The sequence below is a fragment of the Pezoporus flaviventris genome, unplaced genomic scaffold, assembly GCF_033815535.1.
Source record: "Pezoporus flaviventris isolate CSIRO_AGI_PZ_B2104156 unplaced genomic scaffold, CSIRO_AGI_Pfla_v1 ptg000066l, whole genome shotgun sequence".
Taxonomy (NCBI): Eukaryota; Metazoa; Chordata; class Aves; order Psittaciformes; family Psittacidae; genus Pezoporus; species Pezoporus flaviventris.
Genome location: NW_026892614.1, coordinates 15,219,970 through 15,236,863, shown reverse-complemented (window position 1 = coordinate 15,236,863; position 16,894 = coordinate 15,219,970). Strand labels below are relative to the sequence as shown.

At 37.8% G+C, this 16,894-nt stretch overlaps 1 protein-coding gene across 4 annotated transcripts in view; it reads left to right on the top strand.

Moving 5' to 3' along the window:
- Positions 1-16,894, top strand: part of SMOC2 (SPARC related modular calcium binding 2) — a 140,133-nt gene that overhangs the window by 55,204 nt on the left and 68,035 nt on the right. For all 4 annotated transcript variants that reach the window (XM_061471354.1, XM_061471357.1, XM_061471353.1 and 1 more), the window contains exons 3-5: positions 5,853-5,959; positions 7,036-7,135; positions 14,470-14,517. In XM_061471354.1, the coding sequence (XP_061327338.1) occupies positions 5,853-5,959; positions 7,036-7,135; positions 14,470-14,517 (255 nt within the window). The remainder of the gene's footprint in view (positions 1-5,852; positions 5,960-7,035; positions 7,136-14,469; positions 14,518-16,894) is intronic.

The window sequence follows — 16,894 nt, the reverse complement described above, 5'->3', positions numbered from 1 at the left end:
ATGATCTCTGCATCTTTGAAACTGAAACTGTGAGCATGTATACTCGCTGTGTGTTTCCTAGCTAGAAACTACAGCTATTTACATGCTTTGTTGGTAATCATGATCAATTCTTTGGAATATAGACAGACCTAGGTCAAATGTTATAGAAAATTTTCATGTTATGTGTAGTTTGTCATGTAAACCAAATGGTGTGCTCATCTCCAAAACAGATGGTGTGCTGAATAAAACAATTTTGTGTTAAACTAACTACAAATGAAGACCATTTGATTTCATCGTATGAGTTGTAAAAAGGATATAGCATTGGGAAAGAAACACAGAAGTAGAAAAAAACTCCAGATCATCGTTAGGACAATTCAGTAAAATGCTAACTTCAAACAGCTTGTTGCATTGTATGTTCCTAAATTTAAGAGCAGGTAAGTTTATATAGGTATTCTGGCATAATGGAGCAGTAATAAGGGAAACCTACAGAGAAGCAGTGAGAGATACGTAAATATCTGTGACTGTACTAGGGCTGCTTGTTCTCATCTATGTGACTTTAGAAAGGCTTTCTCTCAAGCATAAGAACAGCTAAGTATCTGTGGGAAGTCCTCAAGGGAACTTTTTCTTCAAATGATTAAGTTTAACCACTTTATTAATAGTTTTAACAAAGTGGTAAATGTTTCTGATCTGTTCAGCAGGATATTTCATCTATAATAAAATAACTCAATAAACTGTGAAGTGTATTTTATGCATAAATACATAACAAACTTGTGTCACACACAAGAATCTCTTTGAGAGCAAGCAAAGTCTGCTCAGTGTACTGGGACTGGGAAAGGTACTCTTATTCTCACTGAAATATATAGCAAACAAAGAAATACCGGATGAACTAAATCAAAACCTTTGCAGGAGATTTATCTATTCTTTTGGCAAGCTGTTTACTTTTCCATGAGAGAATCTGGGTTAGATGTCCCTGTGGAGCCCCAAAGTTGCTGTAAATTCAGTTGTATTAAATGTCACTTTAGAGATGGTGTTTACACCCTCAATGAGTTTGTGTCATTGTTTTAAAGATAAACTTCTACTTTCCAGTCATAAACTTCTCTGAGTGATATATTATTCAAGGATTAGCCAGCAGAGTTGAAACTGATAAATGTTTGGTGTTTTTTTTGGTTTGGTTCTCCCCTCCCTGCCCCCGCCCTCAAAGCTCAGTGGTTTTGGTGCTGTACTGTTGGAAATAAGGCATAAAATAAAATTAGTTCCAAGTCAGCCCTGTTCTGCTTGTGAGGCTGATTCTGTTTCCAGAATTTACTTAGGTACTGCAATTTCCTATTGACTTCAATGCTACCTCAGGAAATCCTGTGCTCCCAGGTGTCATGCTTGACAGCATCTGGTTCTGGACCCTGCAGCAGTGTATCAGCGCCACTTCACTTAGTAGGTGAAATTCTTCTCTGTTACATATGGAAGCTTAGCACAAAATCAAGATGGCTCCTTATTTCATCTGTGCCTTACAGACACTGGTCTCCTCAGGAATTGTCACGAGGGCAATTCAGAAAGTCCTCCCCAAACAGCTACAGCTCTGTAATCCAGTTCTGTGTATTCCTGTCCACTCTCATGCACCCCTTTCTGTCTTTAGTTATACACCCCAGGATGTATTTGTCTTCTTAAACCTTTAGCAGCCTTTGCAGTGCTAGAGCTGAATCACAGTTGTACTATCAAACATTGGCCAACGTACTGTACTAAAATGCCTCAAGCTCTGTACCAACCCAATTTGGCAGCTTTTTACAGTCTAAGTGAGCTTATTGAAGGCACACTGGTGCATCTTCATGCTTAGTTTCTATGCTAGGAGATTTCCAGCAATCTTCTGGAATGCAAAAGCCGCTGGAGTTGAGAAGGTAAAATCTCACTGAGTCAGTCACTGACATAATTCCCAATTACTTCTAGGCATACATAGCTGCAAAATAGTTTTTTCCCATTGTCTGAGTGTAGGCAAATAAAGCCTCATTTCAGCCAGCTTTTTACATCACTTATAGTCAAATGGTTGTTTCACCAGGTCATATACCAGATTCTGTCTTGAGCCTGCTGGGTCCCTTATTAATACTTAAGCTAGGAAGAAAAATAAAGTATAGTGGGAATTCTAGTCAGAAACGAGTAACCATTTAAAGCCCCTTATTTTTCAGCTGGATGGTTCCAAAATTTTAAACAAAAGCAGATTTTTTTTTTTTTTTTAGAGCTAAAAATCCAATATAACAAGAGTGAAACACGGCTGAATTGTTCCAGTGATGCACAGCATTGCATAGTTCTTTTCATCCTTCCAACATCTTGCAGATTTGGAGTCCCCTCTGCTCTTAGGTTGTTTGTCACCAGTGTGAATGCCATTCACTTGAAAAGAGTTTAGCCTGCTTTGGTCAGGGTACGGTACATGATCATCAAAATCAAGGATGTGGGCTGATAAATCAGCAGAGAGCTACCAGGTATGTTCCACTACTTTTCATTCTCAGTCTTTATATCAAAATAATCAGAGTCCATCCTGATCTGAGTGATTCCTGTTCTAGAGAAAAAGGAAAGTTGAATCTGTATATGTGCGACTTAACTGGTATCTCCTTAGATGCCAGTATTCCAATAAACCTTCTGTCAATCCACTTAAGCCTAGGCTCATGCACTTTGAGATTTGTGTGAGCTGATTGACATGAGTTGTCTGGGTGCACTCACATGACTTTGCTCAATGAGTCCCAGATTTGGCTTTGTTGAGTGAGCAGAAGCAATGACAATGTTAAAAGTTTGTTTGCCTATGGATTAAGATCTTCCCTATCACAGACTTTCCGGTTAGGAGCTGCAAAATGTCCCTACATCCATCTCTTGTCTGATAAGTGATGTGAGCTCATGTTTCAGTCTTTTTCCCAGTCATGGCAAGAATTAATCTTCTCATCCTTTTTCAGCTGCTATTTTGCATAGATGTCTAGTACATAAATATCTTGAATTCTTCTTTTCCTTCTGAAAATATGTTTGAAATCATGCAGTAGATTTAGAAGGTATTGCAATCAGGACACAGAGACAGATTCTCAGGTGGTGTAAATTCTGCAAATTTATTGCAAAAAGTATTATGACTTGTTTTGGATTCAGTGATGTTTTATTTGAAAGGAATTTGGCTCTTTTGAAGTATTAATTTAATGTTGATTAATATTCTGAGGAGGAATGTTTTTGTATGTCTTCTTTTTATCTTGACCATCCTAATACATTTCTTCTATCAGGTTTAGACTGTATCTGTGTGTCACAGTTATTCCCTTGTGGTAATACTTTGGTGAAATGAAAAAAAAAGAACTGGAAATAATATTTTGACAATACACAGTTTCAGATACTTAACTTGATAAGAAATCTTCATGGGTTTATTTTGGGTATACTGAAGCACAACGATGCCCACAGCTTTAAAATGTTTCCATGGTTATATAATGCAAAATAAGGCTTCAGATGGGAATTTTGTATTCCACTAAATTTGGTCATTGTTGATTTTTTAAGCATATTAGATCATCCAGAAACAGGAGGCCTTTAGAGCATCAGGCTGTTTAGGAACAAGTGGTGGACGGTTTTGGAGAACTTCTCTTTCTCCTTAGCATGTTTTTTATGATAATTCAAATATTGGAGATAATTTACAACCCTACTGGTACTATACCAGAGACCTTATGTGATGGAATTTATATCACTTTTCCTTTTAGACATTTAAACCACATGTCAGTCTAGAAAAACGAGGACAGAGGGCCAACAAAGGAGTGATTTATTTTCAGTTAAAATACTAGCTACATTAAAACCACATGTTATTAAGTACTGTATAACCAAACCATGCTCAGAAGAAGGCTTATGACACCAAAGCTTGCTTAAAAATCTTCCTTTTTTTTTTTTTCCCCAAAAAAGTTTGGCAGTGCATACATTAACAGGCTTCACTTGAACTGCACAGTACATTGACTATAATTTTCCCTTGAAGAAACAGGTTATTAAAGGACCAGAGTACAAATTAATTCAGTTCCTTGTTATTTTTCTCACGTTTCTGGATGGTTGAATTTTTCTGTCCATTTTAGGTAACATTGCATCCCTGTGAATACCCCTCCTGCAATAACACGATATAATTAAGGTTGTTAAGACTGAAACACAGTTTTTCAAAGTGAAACGTATTTTGGTCATATTATCAACATGAATTCTCATAATGCTCCTGTGAGAAGAGTAAACTAATGCACAGAAGTAGTGCACATGAATCCAAGACCAGAAGGGAAATCAATACAAAGATTAGAATTAAAGGGCTCCAATTTTGTTTCCCAGATGCAGATGCTGAGGACCAGTTTCTGTCCTCATTAAGCTGCACTTCCACACCAGATTACCCAGGGCTTGAAGGGAATTTTTTATGCTAATGTTGACATGTGAGTTGTCCAAAGCTTGGTGGAGATGACCAGTGAAAGATTCATCCTGTACCCAGGACTTCCGCAGTTGTGCTAAGCTTCCATGGTGGTTCTGTTCATGTGTGTCTGGCTGACACTGGCACAGAGAGGGTGCTTGGGGAACTGGGAACTTAGCTGGCTCACCTGTATGCTCCTGAGGACTTTTAGATGCCAAAACCCTGTCAAGATATGATGATATCAAATGGGGAAGTGGAAGTGCTTTTGCCTCACTGTTCAGATTCTGTTCAGTGTGCAACCTGCATGGACTGGAAGGTCTGTCCTTGTGCTTTCTAATAACTGCATGAACATTCATGGATCACCACAACACTCCTGTCTCACAGGTAATCACTTGACAGTTTTAGCCCCAAAAGCGATCTAGCCAGTTGCTGTGAAACAGTTAACAGTCAAAACAGGATCAGAAGCAACATTTTTTTCTGCGTGTGTGTGTTTGAGATCATTCTAATTCAGATGTTACACTCACATCTTGAAATCATTAATACTACCTTAAGCTTGCCTGGTATTCTCATTTCTTCTGAAATTGCGTAGCTCAAGTAGATCCTAAAGTATTGATTCTGCATCAGCAAAATGCTAAAATTTGTAGCAGCTTTAAACAAAGAAAGGTACAACAGTGTATGTTATGTGTCTTTTCTCAGTCCTTGTCTGCCTAATTGAAAGTATATATAGTAGACAATATAATTTATTAGACAATAGAAAGTTAACTGAATTAAAGCTGTCTAGTTTTCTACCTTGTCTTGGAAGGAAAACTAGTACCAAGTAACTTAGGAGATGGTGCTATTAACCACGGACAAAAGAAGGACCATGTGGTAGACTTGACTTATGCCATGTCTAAATCATAAACTTACACTAAATTTTACCATAGTATGAATTAATGTCCAAAATTATTAGAATCACCTCCCCAGTGAACCCCTATAGTGTACAATATATTTTATTTCATTTATTTTACCAGCCTGGTAGGCACACCTGTACTCACAGCTGAGATTGTTGCCTAACTGCAGTAGATAGTGTATAAAATCACAGTAGGAAATACAAGGCTCCTGCTGCCTGCTTTGCCTTTCCTGAAGCTCTGGAAGGCTTGTGCTGCCACCAGCATTGAAAGAATATTGTGGGGCACAATATAGTATCTATTGCTGTGCTAAATTCATAGGAGAAACCCCCTTTGGACTTCTACCATTTCGCAGCAGTTGGAGCAGCAAGGTTGTCTTTCCAGGCATCTCTCCATCTCATTTCCCAGTTCTGAATTATTGCCTAGAAATTGTCTTCTACTGGTTTTCTTTCCTAAAAACATTGCAAGTGATTGTACGTTTTCACTGATTATAATTCTGATTCTCTTTATGTGTCTCAGATCTTTCCTTATTTTTCGTAATTTAGATTATCACTTATCATTTCTTCGTATTGCATCATCCAACTGACTTGTCTTCTCCCTCTCTCTAGATGTTTCCAGATGTGTGGCTGAGAGGAAGTACACCCAGGAACAAGCTCGCAAGGAATTTCAACAAGTGTTTATCCCAGAATGCAATGACGATGGCACATATAGTCAGGTTGAAAAATTTTCATTCAGTATCTTGCATGGCTGGAAAGTCCGAATATGTGTGTTTGCAGAAAATGAAGAAGAGACAAATATAATGAAGGGAAACATGATTTCAAAATGTAATTTCTGCTAAGGCTGATGTTAAAATATGGAAGGAAAATTCATGTTTTGTGCCAAGTCCTTGTTCTTTTTTTTCAGAGTTGGCCAGGAAGAGAGCCAGACATTATCATTTTTCATGCAATGCACTCCATGTTCTTCTAGGCTGAGGCATCTGAGTCATTCTTATAGCCCCCTGAATCCTCCTCATCAGATGGTAAAATGCTTGGAGTTTCTGATCTGTTCCTCATTTGGACCAGGAATCTTGAAACCAGAGTCCATATCTTAGTGCTAATTCTTCCCTATTCTCAGCTGAATTTTTGCACAACCGTATAGTCTAAGACTACTTTGCTTAGGCTAGATCATGGAATTCAGAAGGGATGCAGTTAGAAGCTTACTCTGATAAGTATTCCAATCAACATCACCTTCTGCTGCCTCTGTACTGCATTTCTGTTGTGAAGTTGTGCTGAAGACAATCCTTCTTAGTTCAAACATGGTGAGGGAAGTGATATTGGCCTTCAGGAATTACAATGCAATTGATTTCTAAACAGGAATTCCAGGAGTTTCCTTTCTGACAGCTTGGGATATGAATAATGCTGGCAGAAGCACTCTGTCCTGCTTCTTCAGTGGGTGGAACAATATGTTCTCTATGTGGAAAAAAAATCAAGATTGCTTGCTTCAGTAACAGTTTATCTGTCTCTTGAGGAACTTCATTGTGAGGTTTTCATAACACCTGCACCCCAGTCTTCTGAAATAGGGTGTAAACAACCACATATTTCAGTAGTTTTCTCTTCACTCAGTTCTGAAGGACTACCACACTTTGCTTGAAATAAACATTATGCTATATGTAGGACTGAGATCAGGTCCATTATGGTTTATTGTTCTAGGTTGTAGTTTGCTGGACTAGTGTTTCATACTCATGTCATGAATGCTGTGGGATAATAGACATATGTCTGACAAACTGCACATGGTTCATGTCATTCCTGACAGGTTCAGTGCCATAGTTATACTGGATACTGCTGGTGTGTCACTCCCAATGGTCGTCCTATCAGTGGTACTGCTGTGGCCCACAAAACTCCCCGGTGCCCAGGTAAGACTTGTTACAACATTGTCTCATGAATAGTAGATTTATGTGGCATGTGATTAGACTTAAGGAGGAAAATTCTTCATTGGAAGAGTGGTTCAGCTCACAGACAGGTGTTGGCGAAAGTTGCGGGTGCTCCATCCTTGGGGATTTGCAAATCTCAACCGGACAAGGCTTTGAGAAAGTTGGTCTAACTTTTAAGCTAGCCCTGAACTCACTGCCACCCTAATCCTCCCTGTGATTCTATGACCCATCTACTTTAATTGTAGTAGTATAAGCTAGGTATTGAAGGGGGTTTCCACAGTCATACTCATTTGTCATGTGTCTTTCTTTTGTCTTTCATCAGGACAATTAACAGGTTCACTGTTTTTTTAGGTATTTGCTTCTGACCATCTTTCATTGACATATAAATCCCAAGTGTATGAGCAGTTGCCAGAATTGCTATTCACCTTCCTCGAGGCTGAGAGAATTGCACGGACATAGCTCTAAAAATACTTTAAAACTATGTACTGTATGCCCGTTTGTGCCGCAGCACCATTCTCTGTCAGAAACAGGAAAACAGCGTTAAAAAGCTAACCTGATAATGTAAGTGAAGCTGAAAAAGAAAGTAGATTGGAGCCTTTGAGGGAATTCACCTGGTCCCATCTACTTCAGTTGTTCAAGCACAATATTGATGTTTTAATAAATAGAGGGAGGAAGGAAGAGACTACTGAGAAAGTTTCAACAAAGATATGGATAGTTAATTCAGCTTCTAAGGTCTGTCATGTTTAAATGATTTGGAGAATCTCCCATGTATCTTGTCTGTAGGTGAGCTTTAGCCAGAAAGAATATATTTCAGACTAATCCTTTTGATCCAGTATGAAAAGTCTCTGTAGAATGACAGTCAGTTATGAAAAATAATATAAAATGTTCAGAAGCCTTAAAATAGAGAAAAGTGTACATTCATTTTAGTGTAATTATAAATGAATGACATTTTCAGAAGACTGGTTAAAATTGCGGTTTTATGCTTCACTGACATCAGTGAAAAAGGGGTTGTGCTTAGAAATTTGCTTCTGTCTTTCATTGACATTGATAATAAATATAAATCTAGAGTGATGAACAGTCCCAGAACAAATGGCATTATTTTTGGCTCAAGATGTTGTTGAGTTAGTCGCTTTCACTTATAATAGTTGCTTCACCTCAGTAATACCAAATATAAATAGAACAAGTTCACTTTTTCTATTTATATTCAGTATTATTGAGAAGTTTCAGTTTAGTTCTAGGTTAGTTAATAGATTATTATAAGAATTACTCTATCATTACAGGAACCAGACCTTAGTTCCTCTCAAAGCTATATTCATGTGTCTGTCAGATAAAATTCCAGACTGCTTCAGTTTGTTTTTGGAGGGCTGGGAAATTTTTTACAGAAATGCTAAGGAGAAGGTGATAGTAGCACTTGATCTTAATTTAGTAGCTCAGAGATAAAGAGACTGCTCCAGAGCCCAGGTGACTATGCAGAGTATGCTTTTGCTTCATGGAAGATCATGGGTGATTTTCCAACTGTTATGAGACCCCTTGGGATCATCTCTGCACATTTCCTCCCCTGCTTGTATCAGTGCTCTCACATTTGATGTTGTATATTGTCAAAGGACAATATACCCCTTTGTCCTTCAGGAAGGAAGTCCAGCTACAGCAGTGTTCGGAAATAAATTTGGAATGCTAGGGGATTTTGCAGTGGTAACAGCTAAGGTCTTAGCCTTAAGAGGTCTGGAGAAATCTCATTCAGCAGAGAAGGCAGCTACAGATTTTCTTAGAACTTGATGTGGTATAATAAGGCAAAACTTTGCTCTTATATTGCAGAATGAAAGCCTGAAGCACGACTGCACCCTTCTCCCATTTCGCACTATATATTCAAAATTGCCATCTGTTTAGGATAACAGAGGGTTTTCTTTTTTTTCCCCCAGGACTGTTGATATGTTCCAGATCACTGTTGATTCCCTTTTGTACATTTTTCTTTAGTACCACTATGCACAGGAATTACAATCAAAATATTAGTGTGTATGCTGAAGTTGAGTAGATGCACTTCTGTTCTAACTAATATTTCAGGGGTGCCATTTCTTCTGACACTATTGTCCCTATTCAGTCTAATACATGTTGTTGTTTCTAGCCTTGATGTAGGCATTGCCTTGCTACTTTCTGACATTGCAGGCAGGTCTCCTGTAGCAGTGTCAGGCTGACACCAGCATGTTTATGTATTTTCATTTGCTTCTGAATATTTTGCAGGCATGATGCTATAGCTATTTCAAAGACATTTATGCAAATTTCTCAGTTTGCACTTACTAGACTTTTTTTGAACGGGATCACTTTTGCCACCTTTTTCATCTAGAGGAGAATGTGCACAGACAACCAAGATGGCAGGTAGAGTTAATTGTGAATGTGCTTTCATAATGATTTTCTCAGAGGAAATGTAATACCATGGAATGTGTAAAATTTTCTTATTTTAATGAAATTGTCCAGCGTTTCTTTTCAATTTTATGTTAGTTCTTCAGTAACTTCAGATAAGTTTTGAATACATGTCTAATCAACTGTGCTTAAGTTATGGGATAATTTCTTGCCTTTCGTTTTCTCCCAGTAGAACCACCTTTGACTTTGGTGAATATCCAGAAATAGGAAAGAAGAGCATGGCAGCCTGGAAGAACTTGGATTTTAATAGAGGAAATATGGAGCAGAATTTAGGATGGGCAGATAGGATTTTGGCTAGCCAATCCCATCCCCTATCCATGTTTCACATTTACTGCGTGATATTAGATATGTGAAACAACCCCTAAGTTTATCTAACTGTTAATATTGGTTGGATGCAAAACATGATGCTTCCTAAAGCTACCTCAAGTTCTGGGACAGAAAAGTGTCATGTGAATATTCTTTATGTATCTACAGTAGCTGTATGAGCAATTTTTTGCTCAGTGTGTTGTTCTGGTTACTCTTCCTGAAGTTGTCTTTTTTGGTAGACACAAGGTGTGGAAAGATGAAGGTTATGAACAGCATTAAAAAATGCAGGACTCTACAGCTAATTTATAGAAAACCTTTGTTTAATTACTGCGTGTTTACCTGAAAGAAGCTTTTATTCCTTCCTTTCCAGTTATTCCTGCACAACACTTGGTATTGGTAAAACACACTTGATAAATCTCAGAATGTCATTTCACACCATGGAGGTAATCCCCACTGTTGCAGGAGCAGTGGTGAGAAGGAGAGTAAATCAAACACATTCCCATGACAGCATTAAAAAGAAAGCTCCTTAAAAATGATGAATGTCCCCCAATACTTTCACTAAAGAACACCAGACATAAAACAGACATTTTTACAACTCCCCATCTCTGTTATCAGCACTGCAGGGAACTGCAGAAATTCCACAGGTACGGAGTCCTGGGAAATGGGGCAGAAACTGAGAAGCAGGTGTTAAATTATCATTGAAAAATACAATGTTTGCCTATTGTAGGGTTTTTATGCCCTATTAAGTATTCTAGGCTTCTGCTAGTGAGATTGCAGAGGTATGGAGACATGGGGTTGTTTTGTTAAGTAGTTTTGCTACCTTACAATTAAGATGGCCTGATCATTTTTAAGGCCAAAATACAAGTACCATTAAAAATTCAGAAATGATGAAAACAAACATGTGGGAAGGCAATGAACCTTTAAAAATTTACATTACATTACTTTTGTTAGCTGGTAAAAATACCCATCCTTGAATCATGTATATCTTCTGCCCCCATACAGAGTACTTTCCCTATACATACACAGCCAGACACGTCCATATGTGAGGAAAAAACAACATGGGAAGATAACATACCTGTTTCTTGATATCTGCATTCAGTTATTCGATAACAAATATTCCATATCATAAATCATTATATATATTAAATAACAGTAGATTCTCACATTCACTTTTGAAGGCCAGTTGCATATGACCATATCTGTAGGAAATAGGTATTCATAAAATTACAAACCACAAAACTCACATCACATTCCCTGAAAGGTTTATTGTGCCTCAGAAGTTGCTATAGTGAAACTCACTGGAATTCTGGGGTTTGCAGTAAAGTAAGGCATTAATATTTCTGTTTGTTTGGGTTTTGTTTTGGTTTTGTTTTGTTTTTATTCATCAGAATCATAAAGGGATAGATGGCTAAGCTAGAACAGTACTGCATTCTTCTTGTTAAAATAATGCTCCTGAATCTAATATCCCTCCTTGCCGTCTCTCATTCCATAAATATTTTTATGTGGTGTTTTGGTGGCTTACAGTGCACTGAAAACTTGGAAGCTGGTTGTATTGCCTAACTTTTATCGAAGTTATAAGTTGCTATTTCTCTTTGTTGCCCTGCTGAAAATGTGAGCATTTGTTGTGAGTATTGAAGATACAATTTTCTAGAAACTTGCAAATGCAACTTCCTTCCACAATTTTAGATAGTAGTACTTAAATATATTCAGAAAATGGTAGAAAAAAATGGTAGAAGCTCAATAAACCTTCTCCACTTGAATGTTGAGACAAGAAAATTTTCTGCTGCATAAATTGAAAACTGCAGGTCAATCTATGTGGGGGCACAGAATTTTCTTTGTAGGAAATTCTGTGAATATTTTTGTTAGCTTTTCAAGACTATTAAAAATTTCATTTTAGCCCGGTGAACCTAATTTTCCTAGCATTCACTGAGGAAAATCCTAGCATTTTAGTGAAATAAATTTCCTAGCATTCATAGTGAATTAAATTTGCTGCGATAAAGTTAGCCTTTGTGAATGCCACTCTCTTCCTTCATGCATCAAATTTCCATCAAAATTTAGGGTAAAAAAAGAAAACAAAGCATAGAGAGAGTAATCAATTTTCCCTGACCTTGCATGTATATTATATAGTCATTATTTCTCGCTATTTCACATACAGATGGAGTAATCTGAAGGCATTTTGGTGTTCATGAAATCTGGAAAGATTTTTCTGATATAAGATGTGGAATGTTATATAAATTTCACCAATGCATTAAATTACTTGGCTATAAGCTGAATTTTAAGTTCAATTTATAATAATGATTCTGAATGTACGTAGAGAGACAACACTGGTGTCAGACTGAGGCTTTACTTAATACTCTTTAGCACAAAAGGGGCTATCTGTGACAGTTCGTCACACACATTCCCCATGCTGAGACCTCATTTCTATTCACAAATCGGTGTAAAACGCTTTAGTATGGGTGAGAGTCAAACCTAAAATTGTTGCATTTGCAAGGGAATTGTAATTATATGCTGAGCTTCAAAATTCAATTGAGAAACTACAGAGTTAATTGTAACTGGATGAAAGTTGAGGAAAGATTAGATGACTGGTATTTAGTGCAATTAGAAAAACCTGTAATTTTGTATGCAGTACTTCCTAAAACTGGAACATCGTATTTGAGTTCAGGCTAAGCCTTTTACCAAATTCAAGCCAAGCAACAAAAAGCTCAGATCTTTGGGCTTCATCTAGTGTAAATGCAAAAATCTTCCTCCTCTTCAGAGTGAGCACATGGATTAGTATTGCAGTCTGTTTAGAGCAAACTGTCCCAAACACCCTTGGATATAATTCCTGTAATTATAATGACTTTATTTTTCCTGTCCGCATTAACACTGACTCATCATTAAGCGTATTGATTTTCTGTTGATTCAAACATAATACAATAAAAATACACTACCACCAAAAAAAGAAGTGTCTAAACTGGACTATTTCTGTTATGGGTATGTAAAAGCTGTATTAAAAGCTGAATTCTTCATAAGGTAGTACCAGCTTGGCTGCACTGTCATATATTCTTTTATGGAGGTTTTAAAATCAGCCTGCCAGATTTGTGATTTGAGCTGTCTTCCCTCTGGCAGACTCCTGTGTCTAAACTTGATGTTGAAGTAACTATCAAGTAACAGTGCCTGTGATTTAGTGGGTTCTCTTATTTAAATTGTCCTTTTAGAACAGATTTATTGTGCTGCAAGGTTTGTTTTTTTTTTGTTTGTTTTGTTTTGTTTTAAACCCAGTGATTTTAGTTATTCCAGAGGGAAATAAACTAGGAAAATGAAGGCAACCATATTATTTCACACACTTCAGAGCATCTGTTAGATGTGGTTTTTTTGTTTTTTTTTTTTTTTTTCGGTTGGGGTTTGTTAGTTTTTTGGGGGTTTGTTGTTTTTTTTTTTTTTTCCAATAAAGCAGGTGTATATAAGAAGACTGTGGTGAGGATTGATAGACATTATGCTTTTTAATTTTTGATTTCTATGTAGGTCTTCAGAGAGGAAGCTACCACTTCCGAAGGTGCTTTTTTAAAGCAGCAGAGATAGATCTGTTAATAAGAAGTGGCTAGGAGTTAGAGTCATGCCAGTGACTGTAATAATGAGACATAAGCAAGAAATAAGTATTTCTACTTTAAAGCCTAAGGGCAACCACCTCCTGTAAAACCTACTAAAGAAACCAGTAGATTCATTTCTTGACAAGTTGAAATCAAGACTGTATGCTGGGTTAGAGTCCAGCCTGGTAAGATAAGCTATTAAACCCCATCTCCTGCAAGCTTCTTGATACTATTTCCACCACTGCTGTCTCTTTTTGTAAGGTACAGGACTCTGGGGATGTCTCCTGCAACTAACTCAGGCTCAAACTCAGAATAATGCTGTGTCTCTGCCTCCACCAACACACACACTTTTCACACAGTATCACAGTATCACAGTATGTTAGAGATTGGAAGGGACCTTGAAAGATCATCTAGTCCAATCCCCCTGCCGGAGCAGGAACACCTAGATAATGTTACACAGAAATGTGTCCAGGCGGGTTTTGAATGTCTCCAGGGAAGGAGACTCCACAACCTCCCTGGGCAGCCTGTTCCAGTGTTCCGTCACCCTCACTGAGAAGAAGTTTCTTCTCAAGTTTAAGTGGAACCTCTTGTGTTCCAGTTTGTACCCATTACCCCTTGTCCTATCATTGTTTGCCACTGAGTAGAGCCTGGCTCCATCCTCGTGACACTCCCCATTTATATATTTATAGACACTTATAAGGTCACCCCTCAGTCTCCTCTTCTCCAAACTATAGAGACCCAGCTCCCTCAGTCTTTCCTCATAAGGGAGATGTTCCACTCCCTTAATCATCTTTGTTGCCCTGCGCTGGACTCTCTCCAGCAGCTCCCTGTCCTTCTTGAACTGAGGGGCCCAGAACTGGACACAATACTCCAGATGCGGTCACACCATCATAGGATTTTCACAGGGCTTTGTGTGAGGCGTTTAAAGCAGAAAGGCTTCAATGACTATTAAATCTGTACTATTTTTCTTAGAAGACATATTAAAAATAATATTTTTCTGGTTAATTCCTTTTTCCATTGCAGGTTCAGTGAGTGAGAAGCTGCCACAACGAGAAGGTGCCGGAAAAACAGGTAAATATCTTAGCTGGCCTTTAAATAGAAACTAAAGTATCTGTGGAATACACCACTGTAATTTTCCATAGGTTTAAATTATGAATAGTTTTTCATCATGTATTACAGCTACATGTATACTATGTATACATGCATATATGCTATTAATTTCATGTCTGCATTTTAGTTATTTAGTAAACGTATAAGTTTAAATGTATGCATATATGTATGCATGTATTTGTCTATATATGCATAGACAGTATGCTTTTCCAGTCTCAGCCCTGCAAACTTTGCTATTCTGTGCTGTTTGGAAGATAGCTTTTATTCCCATAGCTACTCTGAAATACTTTCCCATACTGTTTGCTTGCCCTGGAGGACAGATTATTCTGTCTGTTAGATAAAGACAGCATTCTGCTGTCCCAAAATCTCAGGAACTGGAGTCCTCACTTTATTTCCATAGCAATCAGTGCTTGAGTCATCTTGGACCCAGCACTTTGCTCTATATTGTGTTTAATTCATCTAATGGCTTACAGTCATGGTCAGATGATTGTTATTAGAGATAGATCATGGTGTATATCTTGTTGGCAGGGCAAAATCTGATGAGGCTCCAACATAGCTGGTAGATTTAAGTGAGGGAGATGTCTGTGCTTTAAACAAAATCAAAGCTTATGTTCTCCAAACACCTAAAAGAATTTCAAATTCAACTGAAAATAGCATATTAAATGTAGCTGTCAGTTACAATGGCATAAATTAATTTTAAAGAAGTTACTCATTTGCGTTAATGACTGTTTGGTGCACTGTAAATACAATTGAAATGTTTTTTTTACAGGAACTTTTACAGCATTGTAGTATACCCAACATTTAAATAAACTATTGTGCAGTTAGGTTAAGAAAATCACTACTTTAAAGGCTAATAGTTACAAAGAACTGGAAAATTGTTCCTTCATGTGTTTCCAGGCAATTGTGGGTTCCACTAACCTTAAGTTACCCATTTGCTTTAGGTCAGGACTTTCATTTTCAGCTTTGAAGTGAATGAACTGTCCCATGTATGAAACTTGTCTGGAATCCTTTATTTTTGTTTGTGACCATGTCAGTTGAGCTGCTGAACCATAAATGATCAATCATAGAACAAGGAACAGGAATGAACACTATTTATCAAGTCTTCCTTCACATCATACATATTTGTGTCTAGAGTCATACAGTTGCATTTTGATCACACCCTGTTTTTATGCTCCAGCACAAGTCTGCAGCATGGACAGCCACTGACCAGGTTCCCAGGCAGTCCTTGGCTCTTCTCAGATGCAGCTAATTTCCTGTCCCCACCCTTTTTCCAGTCGGTCTTTAAAGTCAGTCTTTAAGCGTGCTTCAAAGAAAGTGATGTTGTCAGAGATGTCACAACATCTTTAGGGACCATCATGGAGCAGTGAACAGGATCAGCTGAGCGAGACCTGTGCTTCAGTTTCACAGTCAGTGTAGTAAAAAGTATTCTGTAGCTTGGCTTGAAAAGGCACAGCAGTAGTCTTTGAAATAGCCATAAAACTCCCTGTTCATCTTTCTTGTGCATGTTCCTGTGGACTAATCAGAGGTGTCTGGATGGCGGTACCTTGACTGTATTATAACCTACCAAGCTTAGGCAGGTTCACAATGTTCTCACTGCTGCAGAGGACATGTTCCAGACCTTCAAGTGTGAGGACTTTACTCAAGAGACAGCATAGACTTAGCCTGAGGCAGTCTCTTCTTCCAAGATGTCACACAGAGACTCAGAGGAGAAGATGACCTGGTGGGCTATATCTTTTGCAGTTGTTAACTTTTCTTTCTCTATTTCAATACTGAAAGAAAATTTCAGGCTGCAGATTTTGGAGGTCATTTTGCATGTTTGTGAATTTTCACATTAAACCGAGCAGGAGTAAAACTTAAAAGATAATTCCTAAAGTATCTTCCCTGGCCCCAAAGTTTCGTCCTCTAATCAAGGAAAATATTCAGACAATCTGAAAAGCACAGGTATCAGAGGTGGGATCACATCCCTTTTTTCTGATTATTAACTGACTGCAGGGCTATGTTCTTGGTAACTGAACTCTTGACAGCAAACAGATGGTTTCTGTTTAAATATATGCACATATAGACTGGTATGCCTGTGCCAGCCACAAAGACCTATAAAATTAACCTGTGAGATATCCAGTTAACATGAAGATGAACTGTGACTCTTTTGAATGTTGTTTTGAACAATGGAATGCCATGTGCATTGTCATTCTTAAAGGGGTTTTCTGTGAAAAGATGATGTACATGACAGAGTGCTAACAGAAAATTAATGTGGTCATCTTCCAGCAGATTAAGGGTAGTTCAGGACCTGAGGGAGTTAGTTATGGAGTGAATTTAATGCCTTGTAGATTATACAGTT